Consider the following 13,564-nt stretch of genomic DNA (forward strand, 5'->3'; position numbering starts at 1 on the left):
CTCCGTCCCATCTCCCTGTATCGTCTCCCTGTATCGTCTCCCCGTACCGTCTCCCTGTATCGTCTCTCTGTATCGTCTCTCCGTATCGTCTCTCCGTATCGTCTCTCCGTACCGTCTCCCTGTATCGTCTCTCCGTATCGTCTCTCCGTATCGTCTCTCCGTACCGTCTCCCTGTATCGTCTCTCCGTACCATCTCCCTGTATCGTCTCCCTGTATCGTCTCTCCGTACCGTCTCCCTGTATCGTCTCTCCGTACCGTCTCTCCGTATCGTCTCTCCGTATCATCTCTCCGTATCGTCTCTCCGTATCGTCTCTCCGTACCGTCTCCCTGTATCGTCTCTCCGTACCGTCTCCCTGTATCGTCTCTCCGTACCGTCTCTCCGTATCGTCTCTCCGTATCGTCTCTCCGTACCGTCTCTCCGTACCGTCTCTCTGTAATGTTGTGTTTTTGTCCCGTAGCTCTCTGTGTGCTCCGATAATCGCCGCCTCTGAACTTCCTGTCTCTTTCCTTCATCACCTCTCGGGTTATTAATACATTCTCTGACCCACATTCCCAGCCGGTGTAATTATTGTGTCATTCACCGTTTTCGGGCTCGTTCTGACAACGCCTCCGTGATTAATGAGTGTGATCATTGCAGGTGGCCGCAGCTTCAGCCTGATTAACTCGCTCCCGCAGCCAAAGTCATCTGTGTGGCGCAGCGGGGGAAATTTCCTGCTGCACTTTCTGTTCGCCCAGGAAAACATGATCATTCTGCTGCTCTTAAACGCTAAAACCTGGTTTTCAGATGTTTAAATGAAAGGATGAATACCTGCTGAGGTTAATGTGCACTGTTAGCACCTCTGCAGTCAGATTATTTCTGAGGAATTATAAATACCTGAGCCATTAATCCTGAGAGGAGCAGCAGATGGGAGCTTGTTACCGCGGCTCTTCTCTCACTGTTTGGTCGTCTCTCTGTGACCTTCTCATATGTAAAAATAGGGAAACGTGATCTCATGATGACGGCTGTGTTTTCAGACAGAAACAAGGGGCTGCAGGTCTGACAGCATCTCTGAGGAATATAATGTTTCTGTCTGAGCTGCTTGGGTTTAAGAAGCAGCAGAGTAAATTTATCCGTAGTGGAGAGAACAGATCGGTTTCATCTGCACTTGGACAACTGAGCCGTCCGCTGAGATGGAGCCAATGTGATGTATGATAAGAGAGGAAGTTCAGATGGAGCTGCACTAAAGGGTCAAAAGCAGGAATATTTCAGATAAATTAGTCTTAATCTTGACATCTGCAGCTAATGGAGATGTTTAAAGTTACTATCCACTCCAGGTTTTGACTTTAATTTGGCTCCTTTGCAGCATTTCTTTCCTCTTTTTCTGTGAATGAAGCTGTAAAACATAAACCATCTCACTGAAATGACCTCAGCTGTTTATTAGTGGAAATCCTGTTACTTATAACTGTAATATTTCTAACATAAGTTTAAATCCTGCCAACAGCGCCAAAAAAACGCCACACTAAAGGATGTTTTATTAAATAGAGACACTTTCAGGTAGAAGATTTTTGTTATTATTAAACAGACACTGAAACGTATTTGTTAAAAATTCTGACATTTATTTCAAAGATTCTTTACCCACTTATTGTTGTGTATAAAAAAAGTATTTACACCCCCGACCAAATGAAAATCAGAGCCTAAAATAATCCTAAATAATAATTTAAAAAATGTATTTTTATTACCTTTTGACACGTGCTTGTTATATTTTTAATCAGAAACGTATTCTTAGGTTTTTACAAATGTACTTCAGCAGGAATTAAAGTTGAGGTTTGTTGAGCTGCATTCACACCAGCTGTGTTCAGTCCACTTTCAACGGACTGCAGTCCGTTTGCCTGGAAAGTCCGGATCCTTTGGGAAGACGTGAATGTGTCACCAAACTCTGATGGGACAAGAAAGTGAAATCTGGTCCGTCCAAAAACCTCGACCTCAGTTTGGTTGAAGTTGAATGCATATGTGAACGTCAAGCAGACCGGAAACCGCTCTAAAAGCAGGAAGTGGGCTGCAGCACAGGGCATTCTGGGTAGATACAACCAAAGCTAACATGCTAGCCTAGCGCTAGCAGCAGAAATGGCTCCTGGTCTTTAGCCTAAAGAGAAATCCTCCCACCGCTAAAATCTGACGCCTCCATCTTGTTTCCATCTGGTGAAGAAGGAAGTTGCTCTCAGTGTCTTCAGAGGTTTTTGTGTCGTTTCCTTCAGTGGTTCTTGGTGCAGCGCCCCCACAGGCCAGGAGGGGAACAGGCTGATTTGACTCAGAACCACAGCAGCTGGAGGAGGAGCAGATGAAGAAGGTTTGGTCCCAAATTAAACTGATTCTACTGGAATATCAGGTGAGAAAACACTGCTAGTTTCATTTTATTATTTAATTAAAGTTTCTTAGCACAGCCAAGAAGCCTGTAGATGCATATTTGACACAATCCATGAAATGGAGCTAATACTAAATAAACACTTTTCCATCATTTACCATGTTGTAAAAATTACTCCAGAAGGTCGTTACAAAAATGTAACTTTAAAATACTGCTGTTGTTTTTAAGTCGTTGTGAGACCAGATCCACATTTCTCAGTTAATCTCAGGTTTCTCAGTTAATCTCAGGTTTCTCAGTTAATCTCAGGTTTCTCAGTTAATCTCAGTTAATCTCAGGTTTCTCAGTTAATCTCAGGTTTCTCAGTTAATCTCAGGTTTCTCAGTTAATCTCAGGTTTCTTGTCGTTATTCAGGGTGAGACGGAGGTCCCATCCGTGGCTGTCACCAAATCTCCCCAAGGACTTGGGCTGGAAGGCCTGGAGATTGAGCCGGATGCCTACGACATCCCCGCCGACCTCTCCTCCGACGAAGAGTACCTGAGAGACGAGGAGCCGGATCCGTCTCGAGCCGCTCGACTCAAGAAGTCCATGGTGAAGAGCACGGAGACCCTGAAGGCCGCCTTCTCCAAGGAGAACATGAGCAAAACCAAAGACAACCTGGGCACCAAGTTCCACAACCTGGGCGAGAAGGTGATGCCGCCGGAGAGGAGGGAGAAGATGCACCAGGCGGGGGAACGGCTGAAGCAGTCCGGCGAGCGACTGAAGGAGAACATCGCCAAGAAAGCCCCCACCAAAGAGACCTTCCGCATCAAGCTGAAGAAAGAGCGGGCCGTCGCCGAGGGCCAGGAGGGGGCGGAGGGCGAGGGCGAGCCGGCCAAGGAGGAGAGCGCCGCGGAAACAAAGAGGGAGGGGCCGGTGGAGGAGGCCGGCGCCACCCGGGTGTCAGAATAACGACCCGAGAACCAGGAACTGGGACACTGGAGGAACGAGGGCTGAGATGTTAGATGATTGTCTCAATTAATAAAATGACTACGGTCTAAATCTTGATTGATAAAATCTGTGAAATGAAGCCTTGGTATTTATGTAAAGGCTGAGACGTGATCAGGTTGTAGTGAGTCCAGACGGTCGGAGAGCCGATGGAGGGAAGGAGGATGACAGGAAGGATTCTGAATGTTGACACTAAATGTACATATAATCTGCACAAACTTCCAGTTTCAGAAGGTGAAATTGTCTTCAGCTGGTCTGACTGGTTTCTGTCTGCGAACATCAGCCTGAGCTCAGAGATTTAATAACTAGAAGCTGAACGCTGCCTTCAGATCGCCACACAGGTTAGTTTCATTCAGGTTAGAAAAGTTCAGGATTCTGACATCAAAACGGTTTTTAATGCAACAAAATCAACATTTCTGCTCATTTCCTCCACATCTGGCCTGAGAAACGGAGAAATCTGCAGTTTCATGGAGAGTTTTTAATAAACAGCAGCAGCGACCTGCAGCAGGATGCAATTACTGCAAGATTCAACCCTGTTCTGAGCGGCACACAGTTAATTCACCTGGATGTTTCTGAGGTCGCTGCTTTGATTGGACTTTAAACTTCCTGCTCTTCCATCATCAGAGTAGAAATGTGGCTTTTAAAGGAAATTCATTAGTTTGCTTTAGGAGCTCATCTTTCTGTGTCATATTGTTTTATTATTTTTGTACTGCTGCTCTTCATTTACTGCAGTAGAATAAGTTATTTAGGTTTATTTTGGGTATTTTCGATCATATTTTAGGTCTGAAATCCATTTTTTTACAGTTACTCAGAAAATCCTAAATGCTCAAACAGGAATAAAAACCAAACTGTCAGTTTCTCTGTAATGTTTGTGTTTTGACTTGTATAACAAAACCTGGATCAAAAAATAAAACATTTGTTACGTAACAGTTTCATTTTTACTGTCATTATTTATTTGGAGAGGAAAAATAAAAATGATAATTGGTTTGTGTTTAGCTTCACCTGGTCAAAGAAGCTGGTAGTTGGTTGGTTTCCTGTTGGTTTTTATGTTTGTTGATTTGGTTATTTAGTTGGTTTATGTTGTTTTTAACAGGCTAATTGGTTGATTAGTTATTTATAAGGTTCTTTAATTAGTTAATTGGTGTTTTGCCTGGTTTTACCAGAGGATAGTTGGGTTATTGATTTATTCATGTTGTGGTTGGTTGGTTGTTTTCATTCGTTATTTCATTGGTTTATTTGTTCGTTTTGATTGGTTGGTAGGATTTTGGTTGTTTTTTAACAGGTTGGTTGGTTAGTTTGGTTGGTTAGTTAGTAGGTTCTTCAGGTGGTTAACTGGCGGTTTGGATGATTGGATGTCGTCCATTCAAACCCGTCTCTGTCTGATGTTTGGTTAGTTTGGTTGGTTAGTTATTGATTATCCTGTTTTGTTTTTTATCCATTAAAGCATTTATTCATTGTTCTTTCTTGCTTTATCTTTCTTTAGTTCATTTTGTTCTGTTTTTATTTATTCACAATTAAAAGAAACAGATCCGTCTGTGGGATAAACCGTTTTCTGTCTGCCTGACTCTGACTTTTTTCTCCAGATTTGTGGATTTGTCAGTAAGGTCTGTTTACCAGCAGCAGAGAGTCAGAGGCTGAACTTCAGCCCCAGACCAGCAGAGAGCTGAAGACAGACATGGAGAGGAGTCCTGGGGAATCCTCTCAGTAAAACATGTTCTGCTCTGAAGCCGAGTTCACTGCACCTCGTCTGAGGAGGAAACACCAAATATGAAAACATTTAAAAACCAACAAAACATTAAAAGACTATTTATTGTATTAATGTCTCTTGGAAGAAAACACAGACACATTTATATGTTTAAATGTCTTTAGTCATTTAGTTATTTTGTAACTATGTTATGTTATTTTTCAGATTTTCATCTTTAAAACCAGAATTTGCTCATAACTTTCTGTCTTTCTCAGCCTGATGTCATTTTTTTATATTATTTCCCCCCATGCCCCCCCGTAGCGCCGCCCCTGGTTTGAAGCTTTCTGCATGTCAATGTGCTGCAGTCGCTGCTTTAAATGCGATCTGCTCTGCAGCTCTGACTAATTCCAGCTCCAGTTTGCCTTTATAAGCAGATATTACCATGTTTCACCTGCTGCAGCTCGACAGACATCAAAGCTGCAGAAGAAACGGCTGTAATGAATTTCTCCTCAGAGCCAAATCCTCCAATCCACCAAAAAACATAATTTTGATTTATTTCAGCACTTCAGAGAGAAAGAGCGGAGGACGCGGCGGCGGACTGATTGCTTCTGCTTCATCTGTTTGTTATGCATTAGCTGAGCACAATTGAACTCTTGAAGCAATCTGCTGAACAGCCTTGGGTGAAGACAGGAGAGAGGAGCTCCATTAAGACGTTTTCATTTTCCCTCTCGCAGTGTGAACACTTCTTCTGTGTCACAAACACTCGAGGACTCTGTCTGAGATTAAATTTGTTCACAGGTGAAGCCGGAGCAGAAGGCTTCAGGAAGCTTTTCATAAAGTCAGACGCTGCTGCATTCAGCAACTCGTGTTCCTGCTTTGTCTCCTCTGACAGATACAGAAATACAGAAACCCATTTCTGCTCCACACAGAGAGCCAACAACACAAACCTGCAACAACACGAAGCAGAACAAGAACTGGGAGTAAATTACCTGAGAAAAGAAACGTGTCACCAACTGAATCAGCTTTAGAAGAGGCCGTCAGGTTTAGCTTTATTTCAATAATCTGCATCAAACTGGACAAATACTGTCATTACTGGACACAATGCAAAATAAAAACATTGTTTTTATTAAGTTTGCCCTCTCAAAACTCATAAACTCTAATTTTGTAAATAATAATAATTTGTAACAAAAAAAACTCCACACTGGAACTGCAAGATATTTTAAAAATCCAAAATGAAAACAACAAAAATAGGAAATAAAAACTACACAAAACTGAAGCTATAAATAAAATAAACTGTTTCTGCAACCAAAAAAATCTGAATCATCAGAATGGAGATTATTGAGCTCATTTTAATTTATCATGCATTAATTGGTTGTTTATTGCGACAGGTTTTCTTCTTCAGGATTCTTCTGTCTTTTTACAATTTGACAATCTTTCCACTTTATCAGTGAAAACCAGATGAATATTTAAGGGTATCAGAGCAGAAAAAGATGTGAATGTTTTAATTTTTTTTAACTGTTTCTTCTTTATTTCCCCTTCAAATTATGCACTGACTTGTCTTCATCAATTAAAGTACCACTAAAATATATTACAGTTTAAAGTAAGAAAACGGAGAAAAAGCTGAAGAGGTGTGAATATTTTTGCAAAGGAACATTTATTCTCCTTTCCAGCAGAGATTTGTGACTTATTGCTGCTCTCTGGAGGTTTTCCAGATGCAAACGGGCCTCAGAACATCGTCCTCCTCCTCAGCCTGTTTCTGTGTGTGGGAGCGAACAGCGCTGCCTGTCAGTCAGCGTTCAGGGAACATAATGACCCGCCAGGCTGCTGAAGAAACGGTAAATCAGCGTTTGAAACAAGTGGCACCTTCTGCAGAGAGACGCAAACATTAAAACCAGCTGGAAATACCGCCCTCTATCTGCCCACCGGAGAACTGCAACACGAAAGACTGCAGGGGAGGAGGAAGAGTTCAATTTAAAAACTTTACTAATCCCAGAGGAAAATTAAATTGTTGTAGTTCATATTTTTACCTTTGAAGCGTTTTTGTCAAGGTTGATGGACGAAATAAGAATCTCCTGTAGCAGTCTGTATCACGGTGGCTCTGAAGAAGCCTCTGACTGAAGTTGTTAAAACACATTTTTAGATCTCAGTCTGGGTGTGAGTGGAGCCCCCTAGTGGTCCGCCACTGCAATATTCTGCTAACTTATTGAATCTTTCAGTATTTAAAAACTTAATAATTTGATATTTTCATTAGTGTTTTAATATATAAATTGTTTTAGAGGTATTGGCTTCTTCCTGGTGAATGGTCAGTAACACACATTTTATAATCGTAGGAAGCAGTAATATGCACGCTTTAACTAATCCACTAATAGTAGAGCTAATTTGGTTCTTTAGCACATTAGCAGTTCTGCTAACTTTGAAAACAATAGACTCTAAATCTCTAACTTACTTCTAGTTGGGTAAAGTTCAACGTCCATTTCAGTTTAGTTGACTGTTATTAAATGCTTTTATTCATGCTCTTATTTTGAAGAGGGTGAAGACTTGTTATGCTGTTTCCTCTCCTCCTATTTTCTTCTTTTCCCAAAATACTTTGTTTCAAATGAAGAAACATACAAACAATAGAGAAATGGAGGATAATTTGCTTATGCCACCATATCTATTTATGTGCTGTAATTCCTGTAAATAAATAAGACAGTTAGCATTTTGCATAAACACACTGATGTGTTATTTTTCCTTCTGCAGAGATATTTTATAAAATAGCCAGCTAATTTGGGTCAGCAATCTGGTCTCTTTTATTATTTTCATATCTAACTGTTTTCTGAGGAGAGTAAAATGACCAGATCATCTTGACTGAACGGTGGAAACTGACATTTAGAAACATTTATTTCCCATCCTCCTTACCGCCTTGACAACCACGTCAAGCCCCAGGTGCTAATTTATCGCTGAAAGCGGTGAAAACCTGTCACCTATCACCTCTGTTAGAAAACATCCAGTGGCGTAATGATCCTCAGATTGGAGATATTTCTGTGCGGCGGCGCATAAATAGGCCGAGTGACGGATGCCCAGCAGGTCCGTGGGCCGCCTGCCGGGCCTCAGGCGAGGCGGGGATCATTACCGCCTCGCTCAGGTTGAGCTGTGGATCCGCCCTCGTCTCCTCACCATTAGCCCTCCATCCAGCAGCAGCCGGCCCAGCGGCTGACTCGGTGTCTGGTACACAGTTTTTACAGTCAAACTGTCTTCAAATCCACCGGTTTAACTGATCGTCATTAGTGAGACAACTTCTGTAAAAGCAGGAATTCAGGCAGTTTGCTGCTTAAAGGGCTCATCTGTTCGCTAACATGATGCCAAGGTGCAAAGACATCAGCAATGGATGATCAATATGGGATGAAAGATTATTTCCAAACACCCAAAGTGCAAAAATTAGTCAGAAGTAGAAAAATCTTAGCAATGAACTCAAATACCCAAGAGCTCCATCTTAGACTCTACAGGCTCAGTTAGCAGGTTAAAGGTCATTAGACGGCAATTAGAAAAATAATAAGGTTGAAGGAGAAAGTCTGTATTTGACTCCTGCTAGGGGGCAGTGTTTTCACGGAGCAAAAATAATCTTAGGTTAGATTTTTTTAATCAAACATTTTTACTGCATCCAGTAAAAATGCGTGAAGCTGGTAGGATTTTTCTCTTTTTGTGGGCTTTCATCATCACCCAGCCGGGTGAGGCTGCAGCTCAGCAGGCGTTGTCAGCGAGGCGACGCTGCTGTCGGTGAACCTGTCAATAAAAGCTCCGACAAGCAGGCAGGGAGCAGCGAGCAGATAAAACAAACACCCCTCCCTCCTTCTGCACACCTCCTGCTGCACCGCCGGGGAGGACGCATGAATTATTCACCGACACACACATGAACACACACACTGAAGGCGTGTGAAGGTGTGAGGAATCACTGGAGAATACTTTGCAGAAGGAGAACAATGATGCTGCAGAATAAAAAAAACATAAAGGGAATTAGCAAATATTTGAAATTCAGACATAGTATGAAAAATAACAGTTAAGGGACAATTTTGCATCAGACAAAAACATGAAAATTAAAGAACAGAATTGAGTGCTTTGATTGAATGAAAATTATTTGCAGTCAAATTTCAATCTTCTTTCATCTCCTTTCTGAATTTCACCATGGAGTGATTTGCTGAATAATAGCATATAATTTTATTACATATCCTTCCAATTAGTTATCAAAAATGTATTGGGGAGCATTCAAATATTTTTAAAATTTTTATTTCTAGTATCAATATGAGATAACCTAAGAAACAGGGCAATGTTTTTTAATAGGGCACGTTTTTATTCATTTTCTTTTTTTAAGAGAAGTGATGAAAGACGTTATTTTCTTTAGCTCCTTATTGTTATTAAAGTGAAATTTTACTCTAAGTTAAAGGAGTGTAATTGCACACTCCTGCACGGCAGGCGGCGATGTGCAGCTTTAGTGTTTGCAACCCGTCAGTAAAACAAGAGAAGAAGAAAAAGGAAGACGGTTTAGCTTCTCCGCCGTGTCAAACCGGTGTCTTTAAACGATTCTATGAGTTTATTATTAGGAACACATATATACTGTTTAGACTTTTAAACGTTATCAAAACAGAAATCTTGAATATATATATTTAAAATTGGACCTAAAGATTAAAACAGGTAGTAGCTAACTGCTAGTAGCTAACATTAGCCACATCCACAGCTAGCGTCGGTTAGAGCTCTGTTGCCCTGGCAACGGACGAGAGGAGCATCAAGGAGGCCACGAACCGACTCCTCGAACCTCATTTAGCTGTTTTTACCATTATTGTTTTTAAACGAAAGTCTCCGGATGGCTGAAGAGGGAAGAAGACGCGGAGAGGAAGAGGACCGGGGCCCCGGAGCGGCTCACCGGGGCTTTGTGATGATGGAGAACCTTCTGGAGAAGCTAAAGCTGCTCAACTACGAGGAGGAAGTTCTGGTGAAACACAACATGAAGAGCCTGACCAGGTGAGACGGACAGGTGAACAACAGCTGATTAAAGCAGCTTTCTGTTTATTTCAGGAGTAAATAAACAGATAAGAGGTGTAGATGAAACAAAATATGGATAACTAGAGACCATAATGACATTTAAATATTAATAAACATGAAGCAGGTCTGTTTTTAGGTTCATTAGAACATTAAAACATGGAGATGTTCTGATCCACGAAATGATCTACCACTTTGGAAAACATTCTGATTTATGATCTCCTTGATTTATCACTGAAATATCGAGAGTTCCTGGGATTTTCTTTTGTTGCAAATTACTTCATAATGTTAGGGTTTTATAATGTCAGAAAATATCTCTAGAAAAATTATTCCTATAATTTTTAGGCATAAATGAAGGCGGTTAACAAGCAGCTCACTAAATTAACATTTTCTCTCAAACATTTTATTTTTTTATATATTTGTTTTCATTTTTACTTGGCCTGTTGCAATAATCTATTAATAACATGATAAATGAAGATGAACTCAATAACTCCCATTTGCATAATTTTTTTTTCTTTTCTCTACCAAAAACTGGATGACAAAAGTCTTCGTCACTCTGTTTTTTTTTTTTTAGTATGTAAAATGCTATCAAATAAGATGCATTATTATATTATAAATTATTCAATATTGCAAATATTAAATAATGTGAAATTAATTTAGAAATTTTTGCATAAATTTGCTCCTCTGTGTCTACATAATTTTCTTTTTTTTCTGTGATCTACATTAACCCTGAATTTAAAAAGACTAAGGAAATTGTGTGAAGAAGTTCTGGTTCTGGACTGAATTTGTAAATGATTGTTATCATGGTATTAATGTGAATCTCCAGGCTCTGTTTCAGTTTCCTTCGGTTCTAATCGTGTTCGGTCCGCCCTGCCAGGCATTACTTCGTCTCCAGTCCGTACCTGGCGTCCAACCCCGGCGAGCAGTTCTACATGTTCACCATCATCGCTGCCTGGCTCATCAACGTGGCGGGGCGCCGGTTCACCGAGCCGCAGGAGTACGACGAGCCCAACGCCACCGTGTCCAACATCCTGGCTGAACTCAGAGCCTTCGTAAGTCCAGCAGATTTAAACGATGGCTTTGGAAACGGATCGGTCCAGGTTTGTTTTGTTGGAGATTCGAAGACGTTTTGGACTCTGTGTCCTTCAGGGTGTGAAGGTGGACTTCCCTCCCTCCAAGCTGAAGTCGGGCTCCGGTGAGTTCGTCTGCTTCGTGTTGGACCATCTGGCTGAGGAGGCGCTGAAGAACAGAGGCTTCACTTTCAGACGGTACCGACCGGTCCTGAAATCCACCAAACCTTGGACCTGACAGGATGTGGGAGGGTTTCATTTCCTGTTTCTGTTTCAGGCCAAACTACCCTTCAGAAAACACAGAGGAAGAGTCGGTGATGGACGACGACGCAGAGCTGACGCTCAGCAAGGTGGAGGAGGAGATGATTGTAGGTCTTTTCACCAAATGATTCTGATGAATCAGAACCCAGGACTGCTGCAGGTTCTGTCAGGACGGTCCGACGGGTCTGACTGTGTCTCTGACCTCAGGAGGAAGCCGACGATGAGGAGGAGAACGTGATGGACCTGGAGGCGCTGAAGCTGCGCAACGCTCACGCTGTGAGGCCAGAGAAGAAGAAGAGTTTCCTGTCAGTCTGAACCCGACTTCCTCCCTCTGATCCGGTTCTGTGTTCTGGCAGGAAGCAGAACCGAGCTCCAAGCCGGACGACATCCTGGAGTCCACGGTGGACGCTGCGGAGTGGAGGATGGAGGTGGAGCGGGTTCTGCCGCAGCTCAAGGTCACCATCAGGACCGACCACAAGGTCAGAACCCACCTGAACTCACCTGGGCCGCAGCGGACCCGTTCGGTTCTGATGCTGGTTCTGACTCTGCTCCGCTTCTCCAGGACTGGAGGATCCATCTGGACCAGATGCATCAGCACCGAGACGGGATCAAGACGTCACTCAAAGACACCAAGGTGGGTGGATCCGAACGGACCCAGCAGGTTCTGGACGGACTCACCTTGTTCTAGACGGACCAGCTGGTTCTGGACGGACCAGCTGGTTCTGGACGGACCCAGCGGGTTCTGGACGGACTCACCTGGTTCTGGACAGACCAGCTGGTTCTGGACGGTCCGTTCTGGTCGGACTCACCCCGCCGTGTTCTGTCCTGTGTGTCTGCAGAGCTACCTGGACAAGCTGCAGGAGGACATCGGGAAAACTCTGGAGAAGGTGAGCAGCAGAGAGAAGTACATCAACAACCAGCTGGAGCCGCTGATCCAGGAGTACCGCAACGCTCAGGCCCGGCTCAGCGAGGTGAGACCCGCTGACCCACAAACACAAACCAGAACCCGCCAACGGTACCGGGAGCTGATCGGACTGTCCTCCATCAGGCGAAGGAGCGCTACAGGCAGGCGAGTGTAGGAGTGATGGCGAGGACCAGAGTACTGGCTGAGGTCAGTGAACACACCACCATCAGTCAGTGAACACACCATCATCAGTCAGTGAACACACCACCATCAGTCAGTGAACACACCACCATCAGTCAGTGAACACACTATCATCAGTCAGTGAACACACCATCAGTCAGTGAACACACCACCATCAGTCAGTGAACACACCACCATCAGTCAGTGAACACATCATCAGTCAGTGAACACACCATCATCAGTCAGTGAACACACCACCATCAGTCAGTGAACACACCACCATCAGTCAGTGAACACATCACCATCAGTCAGTGAACACACCACCGTCGGTCAGTGAACACACCACCATGTTTTATCTGTTTCAGATCAGTGAGGAGCTGGACAAGGTGAAGCAGGAGATGGAGGACAAAGGCAGCAGCATGTCTGATGGAGGTGAGGCTCAATCAGCCGTTTCCCTCCCCAACATGTCCGACCCGTTTACTTCCTGTGTCTCTGTGTCTCCGTCTGGTCTGCAGCTCCAGTGGTGAAGATCAAGCAGAGCCTCACCAAGCTGAAGCAGGAAGTGGTGCAGATGGATGTGAGGATCGGCGTGGTGGAGCACACGCTGCTGCAGGCCAAGCTCAAGGAGAAGTCCAACATGACGCGGGACATGCACGCCACCAACATCCCTGATTCCGCCGCCGGAACCTTCACCTAGAACCGCAGAGGTTCTGCTCCTCAGAGCGGCGCCGGGAGTCTGTCTGTCCCAGCAGCTCATCTGTTAAATACGTGTTTTATTGCATAAATGCAGATATTTATTGAATTGCTTTATATATTTGATACTGTTCTTGTTTAAATAAACTGAAACATCTTTTTCTAAATGGCCAATCTAGTTATTACACACTTTGTCCACTAGATGTCACCGTTGCTGCTTCCAAATCAACGTTTCAACCGGATAAAAGCTGAAAACAGGAATAAGAAAATTTCCTCAATATTTCAGCCAGTATTGTATCGAAAAGTCAACCAATACTCCTTAAGACCCCTCAGTTACTGCCACAAGAGGATGCTGACTCCTTCAAAATAAAACACCTGCTTCACCAATGTAAGATGACTTCCTGAAATAGTCGTAGTGGGAGATTTTAAAGCA

General features: G+C 43.2%; 2 protein-coding genes across 4 annotated transcripts in view; both read left to right on the top strand.

The window, feature by feature from the left end:
• The window catches only part of cavin4a (caveolae associated protein 4a), a 12,737-nt gene extending 9,351 nt beyond the window's left edge, over window positions 1–3,386 (top strand). The window contains exon 2 of the mRNA XM_015036144.1: window positions 2,754–3,386. Coding sequence (XP_014891630.1) covers window positions 2,754–3,290 — 537 coding nt within the window. The 3' untranslated portion in view covers window positions 3,291–3,386. The remainder of the gene's footprint in view (window positions 1–2,753) is intronic.
• A 6,088-nt stretch (window positions 3,387–9,474) lies between these two features.
• Window positions 9,475–13,298, top strand: ift57 (intraflagellar transport 57 homolog (Chlamydomonas)). 3 transcript variants are annotated; one of them, XR_001425431.1, is made up of 12 exons: window positions 9,475–9,593; window positions 9,841–10,005; window positions 10,901–11,075; window positions 11,173–11,291; window positions 11,371–11,461; window positions 11,562–11,630; window positions 11,711–11,833; window positions 11,917–11,988; window positions 12,194–12,325; window positions 12,403–12,487; window positions 12,804–12,870; window positions 12,954–12,985. XR_001425431.1 is itself a non-coding variant. In XM_015036133.1 (12 exons), exons 2-12 carry the CDS (start codon window positions 9,848–9,850, stop codon window positions 13,133–13,135), a joined length of 1,251 nt encoding a protein of 416 aa, XP_014891619.1. In that variant the 5' UTR covers window positions 9,478–9,593; window positions 9,841–9,847; the 3' UTR covers window positions 13,136–13,298. The 3 variants fall into 3 exon arrangements, 1 of the variants encoding a protein (XP_014891619.1); XR_001425432.1 differs by having other exon boundaries at window positions 9,476–9,593; window positions 12,403–12,483; window positions 12,803–12,870; XM_015036133.1 differs by having other exon boundaries at window positions 9,478–9,593; window positions 12,403–12,465; window positions 12,954–13,298.
• The last annotated feature ends 266 nt before the right edge of the window (window positions 13,299–13,564 follow it).

This window comes from Poecilia latipinna, unplaced genomic scaffold, assembly GCF_001443285.1.
Source record: "Poecilia latipinna isolate Pla-1442-1.1 unplaced genomic scaffold, P_latipinna-1.0 Scaffold358, whole genome shotgun sequence".
In the NCBI taxonomy this organism is placed as follows: Eukaryota; Metazoa; Chordata; class Actinopteri; order Cyprinodontiformes; family Poeciliidae; genus Poecilia; species Poecilia latipinna.

Excerpts from the sequence above, each read along its gene's own strand:
- ift57 (XM_015036133.1), top strand. The coding sequence starts at position 9,848 with ATGGCTGAAGAGGGAAGAAGACGCGGAGAGGAAGAGGACCGGGGCCCC. Across the intron at positions 11,631-11,710 it reads AGCTGCGCAACGCTCACGCT|GAAGCAGAACCGAGCTCCAA; the intron begins GTGAGGCCAGAG and ends GTGTTCTGGCAG. Across the intron at positions 11,989-12,193 it reads CGTCACTCAAAGACACCAAG|AGCTACCTGGACAAGCTGCA; the intron begins GTGGGTGGATCC and ends GTGTGTCTGCAG.